Consider the following 22,269-nt stretch of genomic DNA (forward strand, 5'->3'; position numbering starts at 1 on the left):
TTTATCAAAGATATGTCTTACAAAAATTTAATTCTGTCATAATAAGAGATAATGCATGTACAGCAAACAAAACACATGTTGAGTGAGTTATTGCATGCATTTTGTTAGTGGCTTATATAGAAACAACTGTCAGCTGTAAGCCTAACATGCAGATCAGGGTCATTTTCTGGTAGCATGGATAAGAGTCAATTTCCATGACAATTACCTGTATCATCAGACAAATATTCCTTACAAGATGTAATAGTCAATCAGTAAAATAATGAACACCATAAATTAATAAACATAACAGTAGCAAATATGCATTGCATTGTATGTAAAACTGTTTGTACTGGTAAATCAGTGTAGTTGTAATTTGAGGAGGCATACTTCTGATGTTGACATACCTTAGTGTTTAGGAAAAAAAAATTCATTTATCTAAATGTCTCTTTACAAATATTCTTCAGTTATGGAAAACCAGTGTAATTTTCTTAGGTACAGGACAGAAGTAAGCCTATCATATTGCAGGTAATTCCAGTTTATAGTTATCCAGGTGTCCCAATAATGAATCATATTAACTTTGTCATTAGAGTTGAACAATATGGGCACCATAATTGAATAGGACTATTTAAATATTCAGTTCTCAGTCCTTTACTAACACTGACCATGATGCTGTTTTCCTAAAGAATTAATGCAATCATTGAAGTAACATTCATGAGTGCATAGAATAGTAAACTAGCAAACTGTCAGTGAACCTGCATCTGTCCAGTGTCAGCTACTGATGGGGTTAAGGTAAACAACTTGTCACAGTTGGTAACATTATTTACAGGGAAGCATATGGGATAAATTATTCAAAGTCTGTTCTTATAGATGAATCTGGATAATAGCCATCATATTTGGTGTTTCATACATAAAATTTGAACTTTCTGTGATTTGTTTATAGAAGTAAAAATGTCATTAAAGATTAACATTTCTATAAGAGCTTGTGTTTCAATATTTGGTTTCCATATTTTACAGGATAACCAAGGATATTTCCAAGTTGGGCTTAAAATTACAAAAGTCTGCAAGGCAAGATAGCTTGTTCATGAAAAAGGTAATATAGCAGGAGTAAAACAAGGTATCACATGATACCATTGATATGAAAGTTCATTGTATAGAGGATATTTCCTTGAAGTGAGCGAATAACAGATATATTTATTCAAGTGTGTAAAAAACTCTGTATTTTGACCCACAAGATGGACTGTATCCATTATTCACTCGTAGCAAGAAAATGTTCTTTTTATTTATGCTCAAACATATTAGCTAGCAAGATTAATAGACAGAAGTAACAGGTTACCTACTGGATCGCATTCTCATCCATGTTTTGTAGTTTTTCACACAGAAAATGTAAACAGGAACACAATTTTCCTCCCCAGTTCAAAGTAAAATAGCACATGAAGAAAAAAAAGTTCATGCCTTGTTGGATTTGAACTATGCTTGTCTTAAGTGGAGACAGCCATATTTACCAGTCGGCTAAGTAAGCATCTGGAATAGTTAAATTTCATGGTTATAATGTTATCCATGTCTTTAGATGGCCAGTGAAAAAATTATGACATTTTTTTCACTCCAGTGAAATATCAAGATTATTTCTCTTAGAAAATCCAGTAATTCATGGCCTAGCATAAAATAAAAGACACATTATTAAAGGCACAGAATTACATAACTGCCTGTGCATACAAGTGACACTAAAGTCATATAAATTAATCAATTGTTACAAGCAGTGCATATATTAGGCCATTTTTGTTCAGTCAGCCTTGACAGAAAGTTGGCATTGTGGTTACTTTGAGGTATATATCCAATGAACTGTTCATCCATACATCCATCAAAAAGGTGAGTGTTCAAATTTTTAGATGGGGTTCAGTTTTAAGTTTTTTTTTTTTTTCTAGCTAAGTGAAAGGTTAGCTCAACAAAAGGAGTCTCTTATATCATTTGTGTTTATTTCTTATACAGTTTTGAGATTCATTTAAGTCATTTCTAGGTAGAAGTTTCATATGGAGATAGTTTTGGTATCTATGTCCATCTGTCATCACCCTAGATTCATTTAAGTCATTTCTAGGTAGAAGTTTCATATGGAGATAGTTTTGGTATCTATTTGCATGTCCATCTGTCATCACCCTAGATTCATTTAAGTCATTTCTAGGTAGAAGTTTCATATGGAGATAGTTTTGGTATCTATGTGCATGTCCATCTGTCATCACCCTAGATTCATTTAAGTCATTTCTAGGTGGAAGTTTCATATGGAGATAGTTTTGGTATCTATGTGCATGTCCATCTGTCATCACCCTAGATTCATTTAAGTCATTTCTAGGTAGAAGTTTCATATGGAGATAGTTTTGGTATCTATGTGCATGTCCATCTGTCATCACCCTAGATTCATTTAAGTCATTTCTAGGTGGAAGTTTCATATGGAGATAGTTTTGGTATCTATGTGCATGTCCATCTGTCATCACCCTAGATTCATTTAAGTCATTTCTAGGTAGAAGTTTCATATGGAGATAGTTTTGGTATCTATGTGCATGTCCATCTGTCATCACCCTAGATTCATTTAAGTCATTTCTAGGTAGAAGTTTCATATGGAGATAGTTTTGGTATCTATGTGCATGTCCATCTGTCATCACCCTAGATTCATTTAAGTCATTTCTAGGTAGAAGTTTCATATGGAGATAGTTTTGGTATCTATGTGCATGTTCATCTGTCATCACCCTAGATTCATTTAAGTCATTTCTAGGTAGAAGTTTCATATGGAGATAGTTTTGGTATCTATGTGCATGTCCATCTGTCATCACCCTAGATTCATTTAAGTCATTTCTAGGTAGAAGTTTCATATGGAGATAGTTTTGGTATCTATGTGCATGTCCATCTGTCATCACCCTAGATTCATTTAAGTCATTTCTAGGTAGAAGTTTCATATGGAGATAGTTTTGGTATCTATGTGCATGTCCATCTGTCATCACCCTAGATTCATTTAAGTCATTTCTAGGTAGAAGTTTCATATGGAGATAGTTTTGGTATCTATGTGCATGTCCATCTGTCATCACCCTAGATTCATTTAAGTCATTTCTAGGTAGAAGTTTCATATGGAGATAGTTTTGGTATCTATGTGCATGTCCATCTGTCATCACCCTAGATTCATTTAAGTCATTTCTAGGTAGAAGTTTCATATGGAGATAGTTTTGGTATCTATGTGCATGTCCATCTGTCATCACCCTAGATTCATTTAAGTCATTTCTAGGTAGAAGTTTCATATGGAGATAGTTTTGGTATCTATGTGCATGTCCATCTGTCATCACCCTAGATTCATTTAAGTCATTTCTAGGTAGAAGTTTCATATGGAGATAGTTTTGGTATCTATGTGCATGTCCATCTGTCATCACCCTAGATTCATTTAAGTCATTTCTAGGTAGAAGTTTCATATGGAGATAGTTTTGGTATCTATGTGCATGTCCATCTGTCATCACCCTAGTTTTGGTATCTATGTGCATGTCCATCTGTCATCACCCTAGTTTTGGTATCTATGTGCATGTCCATCTGTCATCACCCTAGATACCATTGACCTCACTGTTAAAGGATTTTAAACTTTTTTCTAGCTGTGTTTATAAAATGAAATTACTCTAAGTCCTAGGATACTCTTTCTTATTGATCAGTTTGAGGAATATTTTTTTTATGTCTTTTAAAACCAGGGCCTGGAGAAAATATTGCTTGGAATGCAGTGAAATGAAATCATAAATTTCAGCAGACAGTGACACATGCAGTTGTTGTTGTTGTTGTTGTTGTTGTTGTGGGGTTTAATGCCATTTTTCAGCACATGATAGGCTATGCATGGCAGCCAGTATTAATGGTGGAGGAAGAACCCGGGAAGAACCACCGACCCACGAGAAGCTACTGGCAAGCTTTTTCACATACCCACATTGGCAGAAATCTAGACTCGAACCCACGCAGACAAAGGTGAGATGGCAGTGATCCGTAATGGAGAGCACTTTAGATCGCTCAGCCACTCGGGGCTCCGCAGTTGTCATCTGAAGCATACCAGTTTGATAGGCAGTAAGAAAAGATGGATCAATTTAAAGCATTTAGATATTTATTTGTTGTTGTAAAGCCAGTATTTTATCAAAATAAGGATACAAAATAAAGGCTCATTGGTGAAAAGTGGAATTTTAGGCATTTGATTTTTTCAAGATGCTTGCCAGGGTGCCAGTGTTTGACACTTTTGGTTTAGCACTGTGATCTTAAACCTTTAATTTTCATCATATGATCTTTACATTTAAATGGTTTTGACTTGGAGGAAGACATAGTGGTACTGATCAGTTGTATAAATGGTCAACAGTTTTTTTTATGTATGACTTGCCTATCAAAGAAGTAACAAAATGAGTAATGCTACTGTCTTGAGTATATTTAATTAGAAAAGTAAGTTTGGATGCCGATTATATTTAGCATTTGCTTTAACCTTTGTGTTTAGGGGTACATGTACCCTCTTGAAATCGGAAATGGGGTACAGGGAATTTGTGAGAGAGTTCTATAGTAATCACATTGTCCATCCATCCACTCATCTGCAAGCCCATCCAATGATTAGTCAGTCTGCCAGCCCATCCCTCCATCCATATATCTACTAGTCCATCCATACATACATCTTTCTGCCAGTCCATCCATCCATCTGTCTGCCAGTCCATCCATCCATCTGCCAGTACATCCATCTATCCATCCATCCATCTGTTTGACAGTCCATCCATCCATCCATCCATCCATCCATTTGTCAGTCCATCCATCCATCCATCCATCCATCTGTCTGCTAGTCCATCTGTCCATCCATGTTTTCCAGTCCATCCATCCATCTCTCTACCAGTCCATCCACCCATCCATCCATCTGCCATTCCATCCATCCATCCATCCATCTGTTTGCCATTCCATCCATCCATCCATCCATCTGCCAGTCCATCCATCCATCCATCTGTTTGCCATTCCATCCATCCATCCATCCATCTGCCAGTCCATCCATTCATCCATCCATCCATCTGTTTGCCCATCCATCCATCTGCCAGTACATCCTTCCATCTCTCTGCCAGTCCATCCATCCATCCTTCCATCCCTCCCTCCATCCCTTCCTCCCTCTGCCAGTACATCCATCCATCTCTCTGCCAGTCCATTGCATTCAGTTTAGTTTCTTCAGGATATTTATACTGGGAACATATGGAGCTGAACCAGATTTGGTTTGCAGCTTTTTATTGTTAAGACCACAAAATAGTTAGATTTTTAAATTTTGTTGTCATCATTTAGAGGAGTTATGGGCCCTTATCATCTGTCCTTGTATATTTCATTCCATTGCACAACTTTAACATGGATTGTTGGATATACAACAAATAGTGTTGCTTTATTTTGATAAGACCCTTTTAAGTCTGATTTACAGGATTCCACAATATCTTTTAGAGGAGTTAGGCACCCTGATTGCCTGATCTCCTCACTGCAGCATAACTTTGCTACTGATTGTTGAATTTCAAGAAACTTTAGCATGTACAGGACTCATTGTAATTCTGTATATGGAGCCACAGCATATACAACCTTATAGAGAAACATCTTTGCAGAGGAGTACATTAATACATATGATTTTCACTAATTGATAATGAAAGGGAATTCATCAGGATTAATGTTGTAGTGAAGGGCCATATAGTGAATGGGTGATGTCCCCTTATATTGACAATAGCTTGTATGAGTTTGATCATACAGGTCATCAACATAACTTTATCTAAAGACTGTTGTATTGTAGTTAAAGCCATGCAGTTTTATGTTGATGAGATGTTGAATTAATTTTATTCCCAGCATTCCACTACATCATTTAGAGAAGTTAAGGCCCCTGATAGCATTTTTTTAAACAAAGATTGTTCAGTTTCACCACACTATTTATGCAGTTTTATATTAACAAGCCCTCAAAAAAGTTTCATTTTCAGCTTTATGGATCATGATTTATAGGAGTTATGATCCTTGATTTTCCATCATTCTACACTTTGGTTTCTGCAGCAAACCTTTATCTCACATTGTTGGATTTTATTGTGCAACTTTGCATGGATAAGATCTCATATTAGTTTACCATTCAGACATCTGCTTTCCATTAGATTAATTGTAAAAATACAATGCTGTCTATTAGTGGATTGATGGTCCATATTTGTAAACTTTTTTTTGCACACATACATTGCCAGGAATCATTGGATTTTGATTAAATTTTATGTGCAGCTTTAAATTGTTGAATTCTCACACAAGTTTGATTGCTAAAATTTTAAATCATTGTGTGTAGAGTTATACCTCATTGTTGTTGCAAGCGCTCCTTGTTGTCACAGCATTTATGCTGTTCAAGGTTCATTCTTGCACATTGTAGTGAGCTGGATCATTCAAGGTACATAAAGATCTAACAGTTCTAATTTATTATTTTATGATCTTAGTATCAAACTAAACACATTTGGATACTTTGAACATTCCTATTTCATGAAATCATTGTCCATTGTTTTTTGCTATGTATTTTTAGGATGTTTATGCAGTTTGTGCTGAAGTTTCAGAACTTTTATCCTTGTTGTCAGCTGTATCATGTTTTTTATAACAGAAAGTTCTTTTGTTAAGTCTTTATGCTTATTATTTATGAGTCAGCATTTAAAGAAAAGAATAATGATATTGACTATTGATTTATTTTTAACCACTTGATGTTGCTAATACATTATTGTGACAATGTCTTGGTTACCAAGCTGTTTGAATTGCAGTCTAGCATACTTCAGACAAACAAGTTTAATGATAATGCTTGCACTTTGCATGTTTAGTTTTATGATTGTGACAAGAATAATGACTACAGATTCTATTTGATACACATTGACCATTTTTATGTACATTTACGTCTGTGTAGACATGTATGAATGTATGTAGTGATTTTGGTAGTCAATTATGTACATCAGCATATAAATTGGAATGCTGTTATCGTGAGTAACTACTTTAGAATGTATTTTCTTTAGGATAATCATGTAAGCAATTAAATATTTGTTTGGATATTTTCTTTTTGCCATTAATTACTAATGCCCCAGTGCTAGACATCATTATAAACTGTCATACTGCAGACATTGTAGCAATATTACTGAAAAATTGTTTAAGCTACGTTAAAAATCCAAATCACACACACACACACACACACTAATGCCTTATTTCACACAATCTAATTTCTAGAGAATCAAAGTCAAGCATGTATTATCTTCCTTAACAAAAAATTTTGCAAGGTCAGAGGTCAAAGGGAAGAGTCTGTCATTCACTTTTAGATGTTATAGAATGTGCATTCTTATCGATTCACATAGAACATGGCATAATAACCAAACCAACCCACAAAACTTGCACCCCTCCTAATCTACATAATACATTCTTAAGCTGCATCTTCAACAACCAGTGATATCATTTTATATTATATATAACTTTATAAATCATTATTAGCAAATATTCTGTCTTGCAGAATGGGTCAGAATTCTATGGTTGTCTACTGGAGAACATGCAGATGGATTCCAATAAGGTGGACAACTTCGAGGCCCTGTACTGTACAATGGCCCTCATTTGTGTGGAGATGGGTTGTACAGAAATTCTGTTAGAGTTAATCCGTTTTGCTCTGGAGCTACAGGTAAGATTACATTAGTTTTTTGCATTATAAGACCATCAAGGTGGATAACTTTGTGGCCTTCACCTGTACAATAGCCCTCAAGCCCTCATCTGTGTTAAGACTCCTGTGGTCCATCCACCCATTCACACAAGTTTGTTATTGCTACTCCTCCTAAACTACTTGAAAGATTGCCATGAAACTTTATGTACAAATTCATACCATGGTCTAGTTGGGTCTGAATCAAAATTGTGCCACATGGACATCCAAAATGGCAATCTCAGTGGCCATCTAGAAAATCATATTATGGCTGATCATCCTGAATGGTTGGTCATATATACAAGGGGTTTTCACTAAAAGACTAATGATGTTTAGTTGGACCTAAGTGCAAATGGTGACTATCTGACATCCATCATGGCTGCGACAGCAGCCATCTTAAAAAATTTGTTTTTGCTACTGTAAAGTGGAAAGTCATATTGACATGGAGTTTTCACCAGCAGACATTTTATGATATCTTGTTGATCTTTAATGAAAATTGTGCCAATCTGACATCCAATATGGCCACCATGTCAGTCATTTTGAAAATTTTGTTATTGATACTCCTTGACGGATGGTCATATTAACATGAGGTTTTTACCAAAAGGCTTTTTATGATGTCTTGTTGTTCTTATATGAAAATGATGCCAATCTGATACACAGTATGGTTACCATGACAGCCAGCTTGAAAATTTTGTTATCATTATTCCTCCAGAATGAATGGGTTTTTCACCAGAAGATTTCTTATGTAGTTGGCCCTAAGTTAAAATCATGCCAATCCTACAACAATATTGCTGTCATGATGGACATCTAAAAAATCTTGATATTACTTTAAAACCTGTTATGAGAAACCACCCTTCTGCCAACAAAAATTGGTCTCTCAAGACAGGTGGTCTCTCACTACAGATTTGTACAAAAAGACCAGTTTCCAAGGTTCAGTTTCAGAACAATTTAAAGGAAAATAACCACAATCACTGTACATATATTCTATTCATTATTCATAGTTCTTGCTAAAATATTGTATGCATTTATCTGAAAACAAATTTATATAGCAACAAATATATACTTCTATCATTAAACATGAAATCACATTTACATTTGAAGATCATATGTATATGTATTAGCATGTGACAAAAATCGTTTCTGATTTACTTCTTTTCGTTTTTAACACCCAGAATTTGTTTTATTGACTTTTAAACCGCTATTTTGCAAGTGGTCTGCTCTTTTTTACTTCTTTCAATTACATTTTAAAATTGTCTCTGTTTCTTTGGAGGTACTTCCACTGTTATTAAAGTACTAGATGTTAACATTATTAGTGCTCAGTTGTAATATCGACTGTAAAGACAATTTTGACTAGGCATTGGGAAACTGAGACCAAAAAGTCTAAAATCCAGACACAAAATCGGATTCTGACCACAGGCGAATTTTGGGTTTAAAAAAGTCAGGTCCAAAAAATGAGGTTTTTTTATCTGTATTTTGTAGTGCAACTAGATATTCCAGATTATTTAGTATCATTGTAGAGCTAAATCTGTCTGCCTTTCTATAATACCACCCACTTTAGTGTATCATGCATGACCATGACGCTACAGAGCTCAGCAGTAGGCTGCTACCTTCTGCCCTGTTAAGTTGTTGCTAGGGGTTAATGTGTTAACAAGGATTTTTTTTTTTTTTTTTACAAATTGTCAAGGAATTGCAAAATTTTTAATTTATGTGTAATGTCAATGCACAAGTGATTAAATACGCAAGGAATATTCAAATTTTGTGACGTCATCAAAATGCACTGTTTAACACATTAACCCCTGGAGCTTTTTGTTATTTTGGCCTGAAAATTGAGTAGGAAACACATTTTGAAAGCTATTTCTGAATAGACTTGAAAACACCAAATCCCCGGTCATCTTTAAATAACATACTGCCTAGTTGTGTTAGAAACATCGTTTTTCATTGGCTATTTAACTTGGGCATGAGCAGAAGGGTAAAAGTTTTTTTGGTTTTTTTTTGTTTTTTTGCTAAACAGAGCCATTATTTTTGTATGGAGACCACTCTTTATTCCAAATGCCCATCTTATTTTACTTTTTGCAAAGGCTCATCTGTCTGTTTGCAATTCATACCGGTTTGCCTTAGATCTGAGACCAAAAAGTCTAAAATCCGGACACAAAATTGGATTCCAACCACAGGTGAATTTTGGATAAAAAAAAGTCGGGTCCAAAAAATTAGGTTTTTTTATCTGTATTTTGTAGTGCAACTAGATATTCCAGATTATTTGGTATCATTGTAGAGCTACATTGTCTACCTTTCTATAATACCACCCACTTTAGTGTATCATGCATGACCATGACGCTACTGAGCTCGGCAGTAGGCTACTACCTCCTGCCCTGTTAAGTTGTCGCTAGGGGTTAATGTGTTAAAGGACTTTATGGAATAAAATAAAATTTGGTATGGTTTTTTTTATTTAGAAGACATAAATCAAGTTTGATTTCCATCTTTTTCCATCAGAATTTTATGTTGACTTACAACTTCTCCCCAGCATCATGCATTTTGTTTCTGTTCAAATATGTTTGAACTGCATTTATTGAAAGCAAATTTGGTGCATGGATTAACCCTTCCCCCTATAAGTTGTCATTTCTGATCACTGCCAGATTTCTTCAAGTTATCATTTGTAATCTTTGCATGATGAAAACAAACCAATCAATTTTTCAGTACAAGATAGGCTATACATGGCAGCCAGTATAAATGGTGGAGGAAGAACCCAGATAGAACCACCGACCCACGAGAAGCTACTGGCAAGCTTTCTCAGATACCCACATTGAAATATTGTAACTGCCACACTTCATTATTTTCTTTAAAACATCAGCTTGAAACAGAAGTTTTGTTACTTTTATGCTCATTGGAAGACACTGTATGATTGTACAGAAGTTTTGTTACTTTTATGCTCACTGGAAAACACTGTATGATTGTACAGAAGTTTTGTTACTTTTATGATCATTGGAAAACACTGTATGATTGTACAGAAGTTTTGTTACTTTTATGCTCATTGGAAGACACTGTATGATTGTGCAGAAGTTTTGTTACTTTTACACGTACATTCTGGATAGGCTGCCATGAGTTCGAAGAATAGATGTTAAAATTCCAGATAATTGTGCTCATGGGTTGGCATCTCTGATGAACATTGGTTGGTTTTCACTAAAGCTTTTCTTACAATATGTAATTTGTCCTATATTAAATTGGTTTTGATTTAACCTCCAAAATGGCTTCCTCTGAGGCCATCTTAAAAATCTTATTCTGGGTATTTATGTTTGTATTGATATGAAGATTTTGCTAACACACTAACAGCATGTGGGTGGTCCTGAATCAAAATGGTATTGATCTGGCAATATTATAAATCATGTTACCACTACTCCTGTAGCATGACTGATATCATTGACATGTTGTTTTTTGACTTAAAAGTACTTCTTGCAATAAATAATTGTTCCTGAATAAAAATGATTCAGATCTGACCACCAATTGTGCTGTTTTTAACACGTTTGAAAGCCAGATCAGCTTGACCTTGGGATTAGAGTCAAAGGTCACTGCTTGCATTTTTGTGCTTAATAGGAAACTATGAATACAATGACATCTACGTAAACAAATGAATTTTGAGTAGACTTTGTAATTTGCTGTTTTTCAATAAACAAGTTGATAGTGAGCACTCTGACATTGATTTCAAGGTCAGATGTGTTGACCTTGATATTTATCTGTGAGGCTTGTAAGCATGATAACACTCATCATTTTGAAGAGATTTTTATCCAAGCATACCTTGAATGAATTTAATAACTTGTATTTTCTAAAAGATTAATTATAAATTAAACCAAACTTAGCTTGTGGTATCTCTTGACAGTTTCATAAGCGAGATAAGTGGTTTTCTGTTGTTCTGTATATTTGATTGCATTTAGTTGTTTGTCTGATATTTTAATTTTTTTAAATTTTATTCCATTATACATTTACTTTTCAGAACATTGCCATCAACAAATTGTCATTGCCCTTGACTCACAAGTGTGCCATCCATGCTCTGACATCTGGTTTTTTTAATCTCCTGGCACAGCTGGCTGATGTGAAATCCCTGGTCACCTATGTTTCTGGGGTGAGTACATGCTTCAGTTGCACTGTGGTGACTATTGTTATTTTCATCTCTCTAAGATTTAACGTGATTGCCATATATGCATCTGTGCCAGTAGTTATATCAGTGCCAGTATTTATACCAGTGCCAGAAGTTATATAAGTGCCAAAAGTTATGTCAGTGCCAGTAGTTATATCAGTGCCAGTAGTTAAATCAGTGCCAGAAGTTATATAAGTGCCAGAAGTTATATCAGTGCCAGTAGTTATATCAGTGCCAGTAGTTATGTAAGTGCCAGAAGTTATATCAGTGTCAGTAGTTATACCAGTGCCAGAAGTTATGTAAGTGCCAGAAGTTATATCAGTGCCAGTAGTTATACCAGTGCCAGAAGTTATGTAAGTGCCAGAAGTTATATCAGTGCCAGTAGTTATACCAGTGCCAGAAGTTATACCAGTGCCAGAAGTTATGTAAGTCCCAGAAGTTATATCAGTGCCAGTAGTTATATCAGTGCCAGCAGTTATATCAGTGCCAGTAGTTATACCAGTGCCAGAAGTTATATCAGTGCCAGTAGTTATACCAGTGCCAGAAGTTATGTAGGTGCCAGAAGTTATATCAGTGGTACTGTGATGTTAAGAGACCATACATTTAAGATTTAATCTACTTTTCTGTTTATACAGCTGTGTCACCCAGACCTAGTGAGGTGTTTTACTACTGGCTGCTTTTCCATGATTATTCAAAGCCTGTGAGTTTCACCTAGTAAAATCTGGCTTCTAGGGGTACACATTGATAATGGTTTTTGAAGCAGATTTTAAGAACAATGATTTTTAAGAACAGTTATGTTATGAAAACTAAAAACCCAAACCAACTTAATCTCTGTTCAACTCATTATAATATCCCTACTTTCATATCATAGACAAGAATGTTTTTGTTTTTATTGTTTTGTGTCATCTATTTATGTATGTATGTGATTTATTGGTATGGCAGCAAAAGACAAGCTAGACAGTGTTGATTGAAAGTTAAAATCTAAAATTTTATTAAAAGTTAGAATATAAAGATAAAAGTTGGAAACAATACTTCAGTTAGGAATGGGGCCAACATTTTGTTGTCAAACTCACATTTGTCTGAGTTTGTTTTCTATTACATTCTGGTCAGGTTCAGACCTACCAACCTTTACAATTTTGCTGTAAGTTTTATGAAAATTACCCATAAAATATGGACTTATGAATAAAAGCAAACCTATAGAAATATGATTACTGTGGTAAAATCTGAATAATTGGGTTATCCATGTTTGATTTGGATCTGGGTTTCATATTAGATTTATGGAAGTTAGTCAGGTAACCAGACTAACTTTACAAAATCAGCATGATCAAACTGTAAGTGATAAAGTTAAAGAGGAAAAGGAAAATAGGAAAATAAATCTCTTAGCCTTGTTAATAATCAGTACAGAAGAATAAAAAGGAATATTCAGATTTTTATAAATAAAACAAGAATGGACACAATTACATTTACTGGACATCATGTGTCAGTTTGAATATGTCTCTTGGCAGGAGATATGATTGCTGTGATCATGTGAAATGGAAATTCTTTGAAGAATTATGTTTTGTTGATAGACAGCAACAAGCCATTGCACTGCATAGGGTTTGGAACTGAAATATATGCAACTGTACTAGAGGTAAATACGGTCTATGTGTACTTTATAAACTTTTTCAGTTGAACATAATGTTTACCATCATTGCATCAATTAGAATACAGAACTTTTTGAATAAATTTTTCCAACTTTACGTTAGCAGTGCATGATAATTTGTTAAACCTTACTGAAAAGTGGTCATCCTTATGCGTAAAAATCAACTGCCCTACAGAGACAGTCTTTTTAGGGTTGGCAGGTCTTTAGCTTGGAAGGGTTGTATTTTTGAGGTAGCAGATACTCTTCAGACATATTATGATTGGCTATGTATTATTGAAGAAAAATATTTGTAACCCAGAAGTTGATTTCCATATTGTCAACAAAATAAAACTGAGTTGGGTCAGTATCCAGCCATTTCACCAGAATTTGACAATAGCAGTCAAAGGAGAGAATGGCATTGCTACATAAATGAAAAGCACCTTTAATCTGATGGTTTTGTCCTTATCTTGTCCTACTTGTGATGAATTTAAGAAATGATACAGGTGTCTCAGTATCACTTGTAATCCATGGTATGACTGGTATTGGCTTGTAATCCATTGTATGACTGGTATTAGCTTTTCATGTGTTTCTTAAAACAGCCATTGCTCTCATTCATGTGTATGACATAATTTATCCATGTCAGAAAAACATGTAAAATAGTTATATTTCATATTCATTGTAAGTTCTACTGGTCCAACTTCCATTGTCCGACTTATGTACAAGTTTGTTATCAATGCTAGTTTTAGTTCACTACTCTCATTGAATGGTCAAGGAGCCAACTTCCTTGACCCACCCCTTCCAGTCTGCCAAACGATCCCTCAAAGGCTGCCTTATTCACTGCAGACCTGTTGGTCCTGATGCATTGGTCCATCACCATGAGAAAACCATTTTTATCCACTGAGCCATTTCACCACCAACAACAGCACACAGGTTATACGAAACCCTACTGAGTCTCTGACTCTCCATCTAAACTATCAGCCAAAAATATAAGGATTAGAGCCATGTAGTACAGGAGACATGGTCAAGTACAAATGCATTGATATACATTACACACACATGCACATCAAGTTTCTTGTTGCATATTAAATCATTTCTTCAGAACTAATGTGAGATTATTATTATAATAACCATGTTCATACATGAATCTGTATCCGACAAGTATAATCTGACAGAATTCTCAAAGTTTACCTCCTTCCCTCATTGAGAAATTCTTCCATATCAGCATATATGAATAAGTCTATAAATCTTGTGCATGATCGGATTGTCTTCAGGCATGGCCAGTAGATCTACAAGGGGGCATGGACAATTGGTTTGGAAGCAAACATGTCCACATCTAAGTTAGCAGTTTTCTGATCTTGGGTGATTGGGATGGAGCACTGACATTTATCAAAAGTGAGATTTGAAAATTGTCTGATTTTTTTTTCTTCTTCTTCCCAACCACTGTACTAGATCCTAGCTTGATTAGAATTTTTGATAGGACACATTTTGTCTTGGGTAAGAATAAAATTAACAATGTTGAAAATGTCATCCAGGTTTGTAATTGGTCGGAAACCCAAACCATCATGTGGGTCATTGAAACCTTGTGAGTTAGCTTTGTCATGATGATTAAATAAAAAAATACTTGTCCTTATAACTTTTATTATTGAAATCTTTCTCACAGGTGATAGAAATAAGACGTCAGGAGGCATCACATCTGTTACCCGATGTAGCCTTCAATAGAGCGAATAAACCATCCAGGTAACTATCACACAAACCAATGAAATACTGTGAGTAGCTAACTGAAAACCCCTATCCAGTGGTACATTTCTCACTTTTTTACATTTAATGGCAGCAGTGTGATGAAACATAAAAATCTGTGTAAGACTTTCAGCATAATACATGTAGGTCTTTTTGATGATGTTTGATACAGAAATGCATCTCACACAGCAGGGAACGTATGTCACTGGAAATTTGCTAATGTTGTTACCTCAGATAGGGTTATTGAACTGAGCTAAACTTTGGGGGAGGTTCTTGGTTCAGGCCTTGGCTTAACAATGCATAATTCAACCACCAGCCCCTTTAAATATAGCTTAGATTGTTGAGCACACAGCTAGAGTTATATTGGTTGTGGGTTTGAGCCTTTGCCTAATCATGCTTAATTCCCCCTCACCCCTTTGACTCTAAATATCAAATATTTATTTCATGGAAGTGGATAAAGTCACTGGAACAGGTTATCATGCTTATTTAATGACATCCGTAATGACAGTGATGACCATCCCCCAGCAGATCCTCATATAAATTCCAGTACTTTTCAAGTAAAGCAACTTTGACCATTACATTTCCCCACACTGCATGCATGTGCAAGGAAAAGTAAATTTGGTGGGAGCCATTACATATCCTCACACTGCATGCATATGCAAGGAAAAGGAACTTTGATGAGAGCCATTACATTTCCCCACACTACTTGAATTTGCAAGGAAAAGGAACTTTGGTGGGAGCCACTACATATCCCCACACTGCTTGAATTTGCAAGGAAAAGGAACTTTGGTCGGAACTGTTACATATTCCCACACTGCATGCATTTTGGATTGCGATTAAAAGTAGCTTTGATGGGAGTCATTACATATATCCACATTGCATGCATTTTGGATTGTGAGGAAAAGTAACTTTGATGGGAGCCATTACATATCCACATTGCATGCATTTTGGATTGTGAGGAAAAGTAACATTGATGGGAGCCATTACATATCTCCACATTGCATGCATTTTGGATTGCAATGAAAATTATACTGTATTTCTGACGTTTTTTCATTTGCCGTGCATGAGTTGATTCAAAAAATTTAAATTGTCCTACTGCAAGTGGAACAAATTCTTGCTAAATGGATCAGCTTCAACCATGTGTGTGACAGTCATTCAACCATCTGTGTGACAATCATGTTTTGATGTAAACTCTAAGAACTTTATGATGTTTTACTTGCAGAGAAAATCTTGCATTTTTTGAGGGAATTCAGTATATATGACTATGTGGTTTTTTAATGGATTTTATATTATTTATCTTGTTTCTTTCATTTTATATGCATTTTACAGAATTGTAACATCTTTCCATTTTTTCTTTTATCTTAATTGAAAGGGTTTATCTTTTCAAGTTTTTTTTGTGCAATTCTTTATATTTACACTTATAGAATTGAACTTTTAATAAGCACCATATAGCCATTTTTTGCCAGCATGCCATTAATTGCTAATGCATGCCATTAAGTGCTAATGCATACCATTCAATGCTAATCCATACCATTCAGTGCTAATGCATGCCATTAATTGCTAATGGATGCCATTCAATGCTAATGCATACCATTCAATGCTAATGCATACCATTCAGTGCTAATGCATACCATTCAGTGCTAATGCATGCCATTCAATGCTAATGCATACCATTCAGTGCTAATGCATGCCATTCAGTGCTAATGCATGCCATTCAATGCTAATGCATGCCATTCAGTGCTAATGCATGCCATTCAATGCTAATGCATACCATTCAGTGCTAATGCATACCATTCAGTGCTAATGCATGCCATTCAATGCTAATGCATGCCATTAATTGCTAATGCATGCCATTAATTGCTAATGCATACCATTCAATGCTAATGCATACCATTCAGTGCTAATGCATGCCATTAATTGCTAATGCATACCATTCAGTGCTAATGCATGCCATTCAGTGCTAATGCATGCCATTAATTGCTAATGCATGCCATTAATTGCTAATGCATACCATTCAGTGCTAATGCATGCCATTCAATGCTAATGCATACCATTCAGTGCTAATGCATGCCATTCAGTGCTAATACAGGCAGTGCTAATGCATGCCATTCAGTGCTAATGCATGCCATTCAATGCTAATGCATACCATTCAATGCTAATGCATGCCATTCAGTGCTAATGCATGCCATTCAATGCTAATGCATGCCATTAATTGCTAATGCATACCATTCAATGCTAATGCATGCCATTAATTGCTAATGCATGCCATTCAGTGCTAATGCATACCATTCAATGCTAATGCATGCCATTAATTGCTAATGCATGCCATTCAGTGCTAATGCATGCCATTCAATGCTAATGCATACCATTCAGTGCTAATGCATGCCATTCAATGCTAATGCTTGTCCTCACAGGGCTGTACCAGTAGCATGATATTCCCAAAACCATCACACCTTACATATATTTCCTCTTCACTTGTAGAAACATTTATCTTAAAAAATATTCAGATATTTCCAATCAATTCAAATTTTAATATTTTGATCTTTCCCCAGTTGGGTCTGGGGTCATGGTTAATTATATAGACATGTATGTTGCTCAGTTTTTGTGCAGTTCTATCCAGTAATGTGGAAGGAAGCGTGAGAGAGATTCCAGTGGATAATTGGAAGAATGAATGGATAGATGGTATCACAATATCTTTGTGTCATTTTATTGCAAAGTGTGTGGATAGTATAATAGTAACTTAAAATGATCTGAACCAAGTGGCACATGCTCTGATCCTATTTTACAACAGATAATCTTTTCTGTTGGAAGGTGGTGAAGGTTTTAAGATTTGGCACAGGTATCATTAAAGGAAGCATGATATCATGTATCTGTGACTTTATCCAAATTTTAAGAGTTTAATATATGCCTTTTTGTTCTGAGCCTTCATTAAGTTTTCATTGCAGAAAGTTTTTTTTTATCAAAAAAATATTGCTAGTAAAGTATATACATACTCAGCTTTTTTGACTGTTTACTTTTAAGAATAATTACCATTCATGTAAGAATAATTACCATTAATGTAAGACTAATTACCATTCAAAGTCAGCTGACTATGTTTTCCAACAAGGTCATGCACCATATCAAGGAATTATTTGCAGATTTCATCCCAAAATAGAATGTTTCAAAAATTCAAAAATAGCATTTTTAGGCACATGCATTTCTATTATTTGAAAATACACGAAACTGCATTTTAAAGCAGCTGAAAATCAGCTCACATGTATGAATAATGAAATTGTATATTCTTTAACAAAGAGTAGATTCCTGGGTATTGTGGATGAAATTCTTTCAATATTATAAGATTTTTTTTACTTGGGTTGCTGGGCAATGGATCTTTAGATCCCTGTATAGGTTGATGTTGTCAAATAGTAATGCAAGAGTTTTGCATAATGAAGGACAGGTGAAAGGGGCATGGGTAGGCATAATACAAGCTATCATATAAATTGATGTCTGATAGGGAAATCCCTCCTCCTGGTTCATAATTTGTGAGCTTTGCCAACTTCCTGTCTTTGAATTATGTCTCAGAGGCTCGAATCTCCTTATCCCATATCATTACAAATGGCTAATTTACTCTCACATTCCTGTCTTGAAAGCATGGATCATTAACAAAATGGCAACCCTTGCACAGATAAATCATTAAAAGATGAAATATCCATTAAGTATTTTAATTGTAAACTCAAAAAAAGTACTGAAAACAGAAATATAAACTTGAGTTATGTAATTGAACCAATCGAAAAACAAGAAGCAATCCAAATGTCATGGATGTGATGACATCATACAAATAAATGAGGTTAGTAATGTACCAGTCAGAATGCTTGTTTGACAGACATGACATCATGCACAAATGGCACCCATGCCAGATTTTGTAGAATATTTTTTAAAAAAGTATAGCAAAAATTGCATTTTATATTATGTACATAAAATTTTTTAAAAAAAAAATATTTTTATGGATACAATTTTTGAACGGGTTTTTCTATATTAGCACAGGTAGGGGCAAAAAATACATCAGCACAAATATGATTGACTGGTACATGGAATGTTTTTTCTTAAGTGATCAAAGCTGTTTTTTCTTAAGTGATCAAAGCTGTTATCTCCCTTGATATAATAACACCACTCTCATAATGTTAAGTTGGTGGTCAAATTTCACTTAAAGGAAATTGCTTTTTGATAAGTTTATGACTCTCAATTTAGATTGCATTGGAGTTTATTCTTATGTGTCATTTGTGCAGAATCTGAAGATTTTGTTTAGCATGAAGATAAGACAGAAACTTCTAGGATTATATGTTTTGTGATGGAATACAAATCCAGTGATGTTTTAAGATAGCATATGAACAGATGTCATAATATACCAGTGATATCAGAATATAATCCATCTGAGCTACCACATTTAGTCTTGTTCCATAACCCTTCCACTCATTGGTATTTCTGTGCATGTAAAGGGAGCAATGATAGGAGCTGGACAAACTTAATGTGTACCAGTTATCATAGACAATGTCTCAAGACTTTGGTCACCTAGAGGTTGAAACATCATTATACTGAACTGGAAGCAGAGAAAGAAATAATGTAATTTAATTTGTGAGGACTAATATGCATCATTATTGTAACAGTTTTGGTCAGACATACTTAGAAATTCAAGATTGTAGAATTGGAGGAATGGATTCATCATTTATTGTAATTGGACTTTCTATGTTTTTGACTTTGTACCAGATTGTATGGGTCTTTAGGGAAGATGCAGTTTGATTGTTACTTTTAACCAATGTATTATCTATTATGGACGTGCTGCCTAAATTCAGCAAAATTGATGCTAAGATTCCTGATGGGGTTGGCAAATTTTTGTTATGTTTTAGTCACATGAGATAAGGGTAAACAAATATCTGGAAAACGTGGTCCTGCACAAAAGGGAATGTGAGAAAGTATAGCCTTGTTTCATGTTTAGGGGCTGGGAAGGGGGTTTTGTTTCCTCAAGATAAATTTCACATAGACTGATGTGTTTACCTTTCTTAAAGAAAAACTTAAAGAAAATAACAAGAGAGCAAAACACATTGATCAGCCATCATGGTAGCTGATGATTTCCTATTTATGTTTCATTGTAAACAATGTCCAAATTTTGTGTTAAAATTTGTAAGTCACTTTTTTTAACAGTTTCATTTAAATAAGAGTTTGGAAGGATATAACCGTAGGCTGAAATTTATGCACTTTTATTCAAGAAGTTCCTCTCTTGTTTCCTCGAAATTGTTCTGTTGAATTTAATAGCATTTTTACACATTAGTGGCTATATCATGCCATGGAAATGGAAGCTAAGTACAATATCCAAATACATACAGAGGCAACCAACCCAGGCTGGCCTAAGATAATATCAAACCTGTGACTCTTGTATTATCTATCAAATACTCCTGTGGTTCCCTTTGTTTACTTAAGCCAAAAAACTTGCTGCATAATGGTTAAAGATATTGAAAGTTTTGTAAATTTAAGTTGATCAAAAGGACCAGTTTCCATGAAACACTGGTATTTTGTTCTTAATGTAAACTTAAATTAAACTTACTGTTATAGGAAGTGTTAATTTACATTGAAGTCTGGGTTTATCTTGAATGGAGTAACTTTAGTTTCTCTCAAACACATTTTCTTTTTTCCTATAATTAAATACCTGCATGCATGAGCCTGAAGATAGTTCCCTTTTCTTTCTATCTAGCTCTGGATCCCTGGATGGCAGGTACCCTCCCCACCCCACTCTCCTCCTCACACTGTTCATGCATTACAGTGATACTGTTATCACTTGCTTTTTTGGCTGCCATATTTAATCCTGCATTGTATGCACAACTTTGAATAGCACTGAGCCAGATCTACAGATCCGAACTCTTTTTTTCTTCTACTCATGATTTTCTGTCAAACAACATAGACCCTGATCTGCCAGTAAAGGGCTTCAAAGATCCTACATTTTTCTTCTTGGCTGCTCAGAATATTTTACCAAATATCTTGAAGTTTCCACACTATTCTGTATAAAATTCTGGGCAAGTAACTTAAAATTTTACTTGTCCAGCAAAATAAAATGTTGTCTCAGTTTGTTGGACAGATACTTTTTCATCACAGCAGTATGTTATTTGATGGCAAATCAGTGTCCAAGCTGTTTGAAGTATTATATATAGGTAAGTATTTAATTATGCCTATTCTCTATTTAATGCATGCTGCTTCTTTGACCCTTTACTTAATTATGCTCCTTTTGATCCCCTATTAATAATGCCTCTTTTGACCATGAAAAATTATTCTGTGAATTCTCTATTTTCGTTGTGTACTAATTTTCATGGATTTTAATGTGATTGCTACAAACAATGAATTCAGAGACTGAATAACTAACAAATTCAGAGACACAGTAAACAATCAGCCTTTTGTGGAAACAATATTTTATGAATTTAAGCTCTACCCAAACAAATTTCTCAAAACATTAGAAGAAAATGAATTCACATCACATATATATGAATTACTATGATGTAGTGAACATATTGGTTAACAAATCATTTTTATGAAGCCTTAATTGTTGGTTACCATGAGTGACCACGTTAACTTTAAACTTAAAAGAATATTTTACAAACAACATCACAATTCAGAGATCAAATTGTAGTGGTATTGCAGGTAAAACAGTCTGAAAACACCTTAATTCATGCTGTAGATATACATACAGGTAAAACAGTCTGAAAACACCTTAACTCATGCTGTAGATATACAGGTGAGAATCTGCCAAGTAGTCAAAATTTAGTAGTTCAGTAAAGTTAAATTTACATGATTCTTAGTTCCTTTTAGTTTAGTCATTGCAACTAATATGGTATTTAAAACTACAGATTTTCGTATTAACTATAAGGCCAAAAAAACAATTATTGTGTTTCCTATTGCAATGGTTTTAAAATTAGAGTAGGCAGGTCAGTTTTTTTATAAACATATAAATTTAATGTGATAGGGTGATTTTTTTTATATAAAAAAATTTGCCATTTAGGGAAAAAAGGGCTATGGTTTGCAGTGAGAAAAGGGATGGTCAGCCGACCAGAAATACACATATTTTCTTTTGGCCTAGGTGGGTATATGGAAAGGATA

General features: G+C 34.7%; 1 protein-coding gene across 5 annotated transcripts in view; it reads left to right on the plus strand.

Moving 5' to 3' along the window:
• LOC149807126 (protein EFR3 homolog B-like) overlaps positions 1–22,269 on the plus strand; it is a 138,046-nt gene that overhangs the window by 65,424 nt on the left and 50,353 nt on the right. For 3 of the 5 annotated variants that reach the window (XM_089962380.1, XM_089962388.1, XM_089962401.1), the window contains exons 14-18: positions 994–1,069; positions 7,487–7,648; positions 11,649–11,777; positions 15,074–15,150; positions 20,876–20,896. In XM_089962380.1, the coding sequence (XP_089818506.1) occupies positions 994–1,069; positions 7,487–7,648; positions 11,649–11,777; positions 15,074–15,150; positions 20,876–20,896 (465 nt within the window). The remainder of the gene's footprint in view (positions 1–993; positions 1,070–7,486; positions 7,649–11,648; positions 11,778–15,073; positions 15,151–20,875; positions 20,897–22,269) is intronic. The other 2 variants (XM_089962392.1, XM_089962412.1) reach the window with 1 other exon arrangement.

This window comes from Sinohyriopsis cumingii, chromosome 1, assembly GCF_028554795.1.
Source record: "Sinohyriopsis cumingii isolate HCF-2022 chromosome 1, ASM2855479v2, whole genome shotgun sequence".
Taxonomy (NCBI): Eukaryota; Metazoa; Mollusca; class Bivalvia; order Unionida; family Unionidae; genus Sinohyriopsis; species Sinohyriopsis cumingii.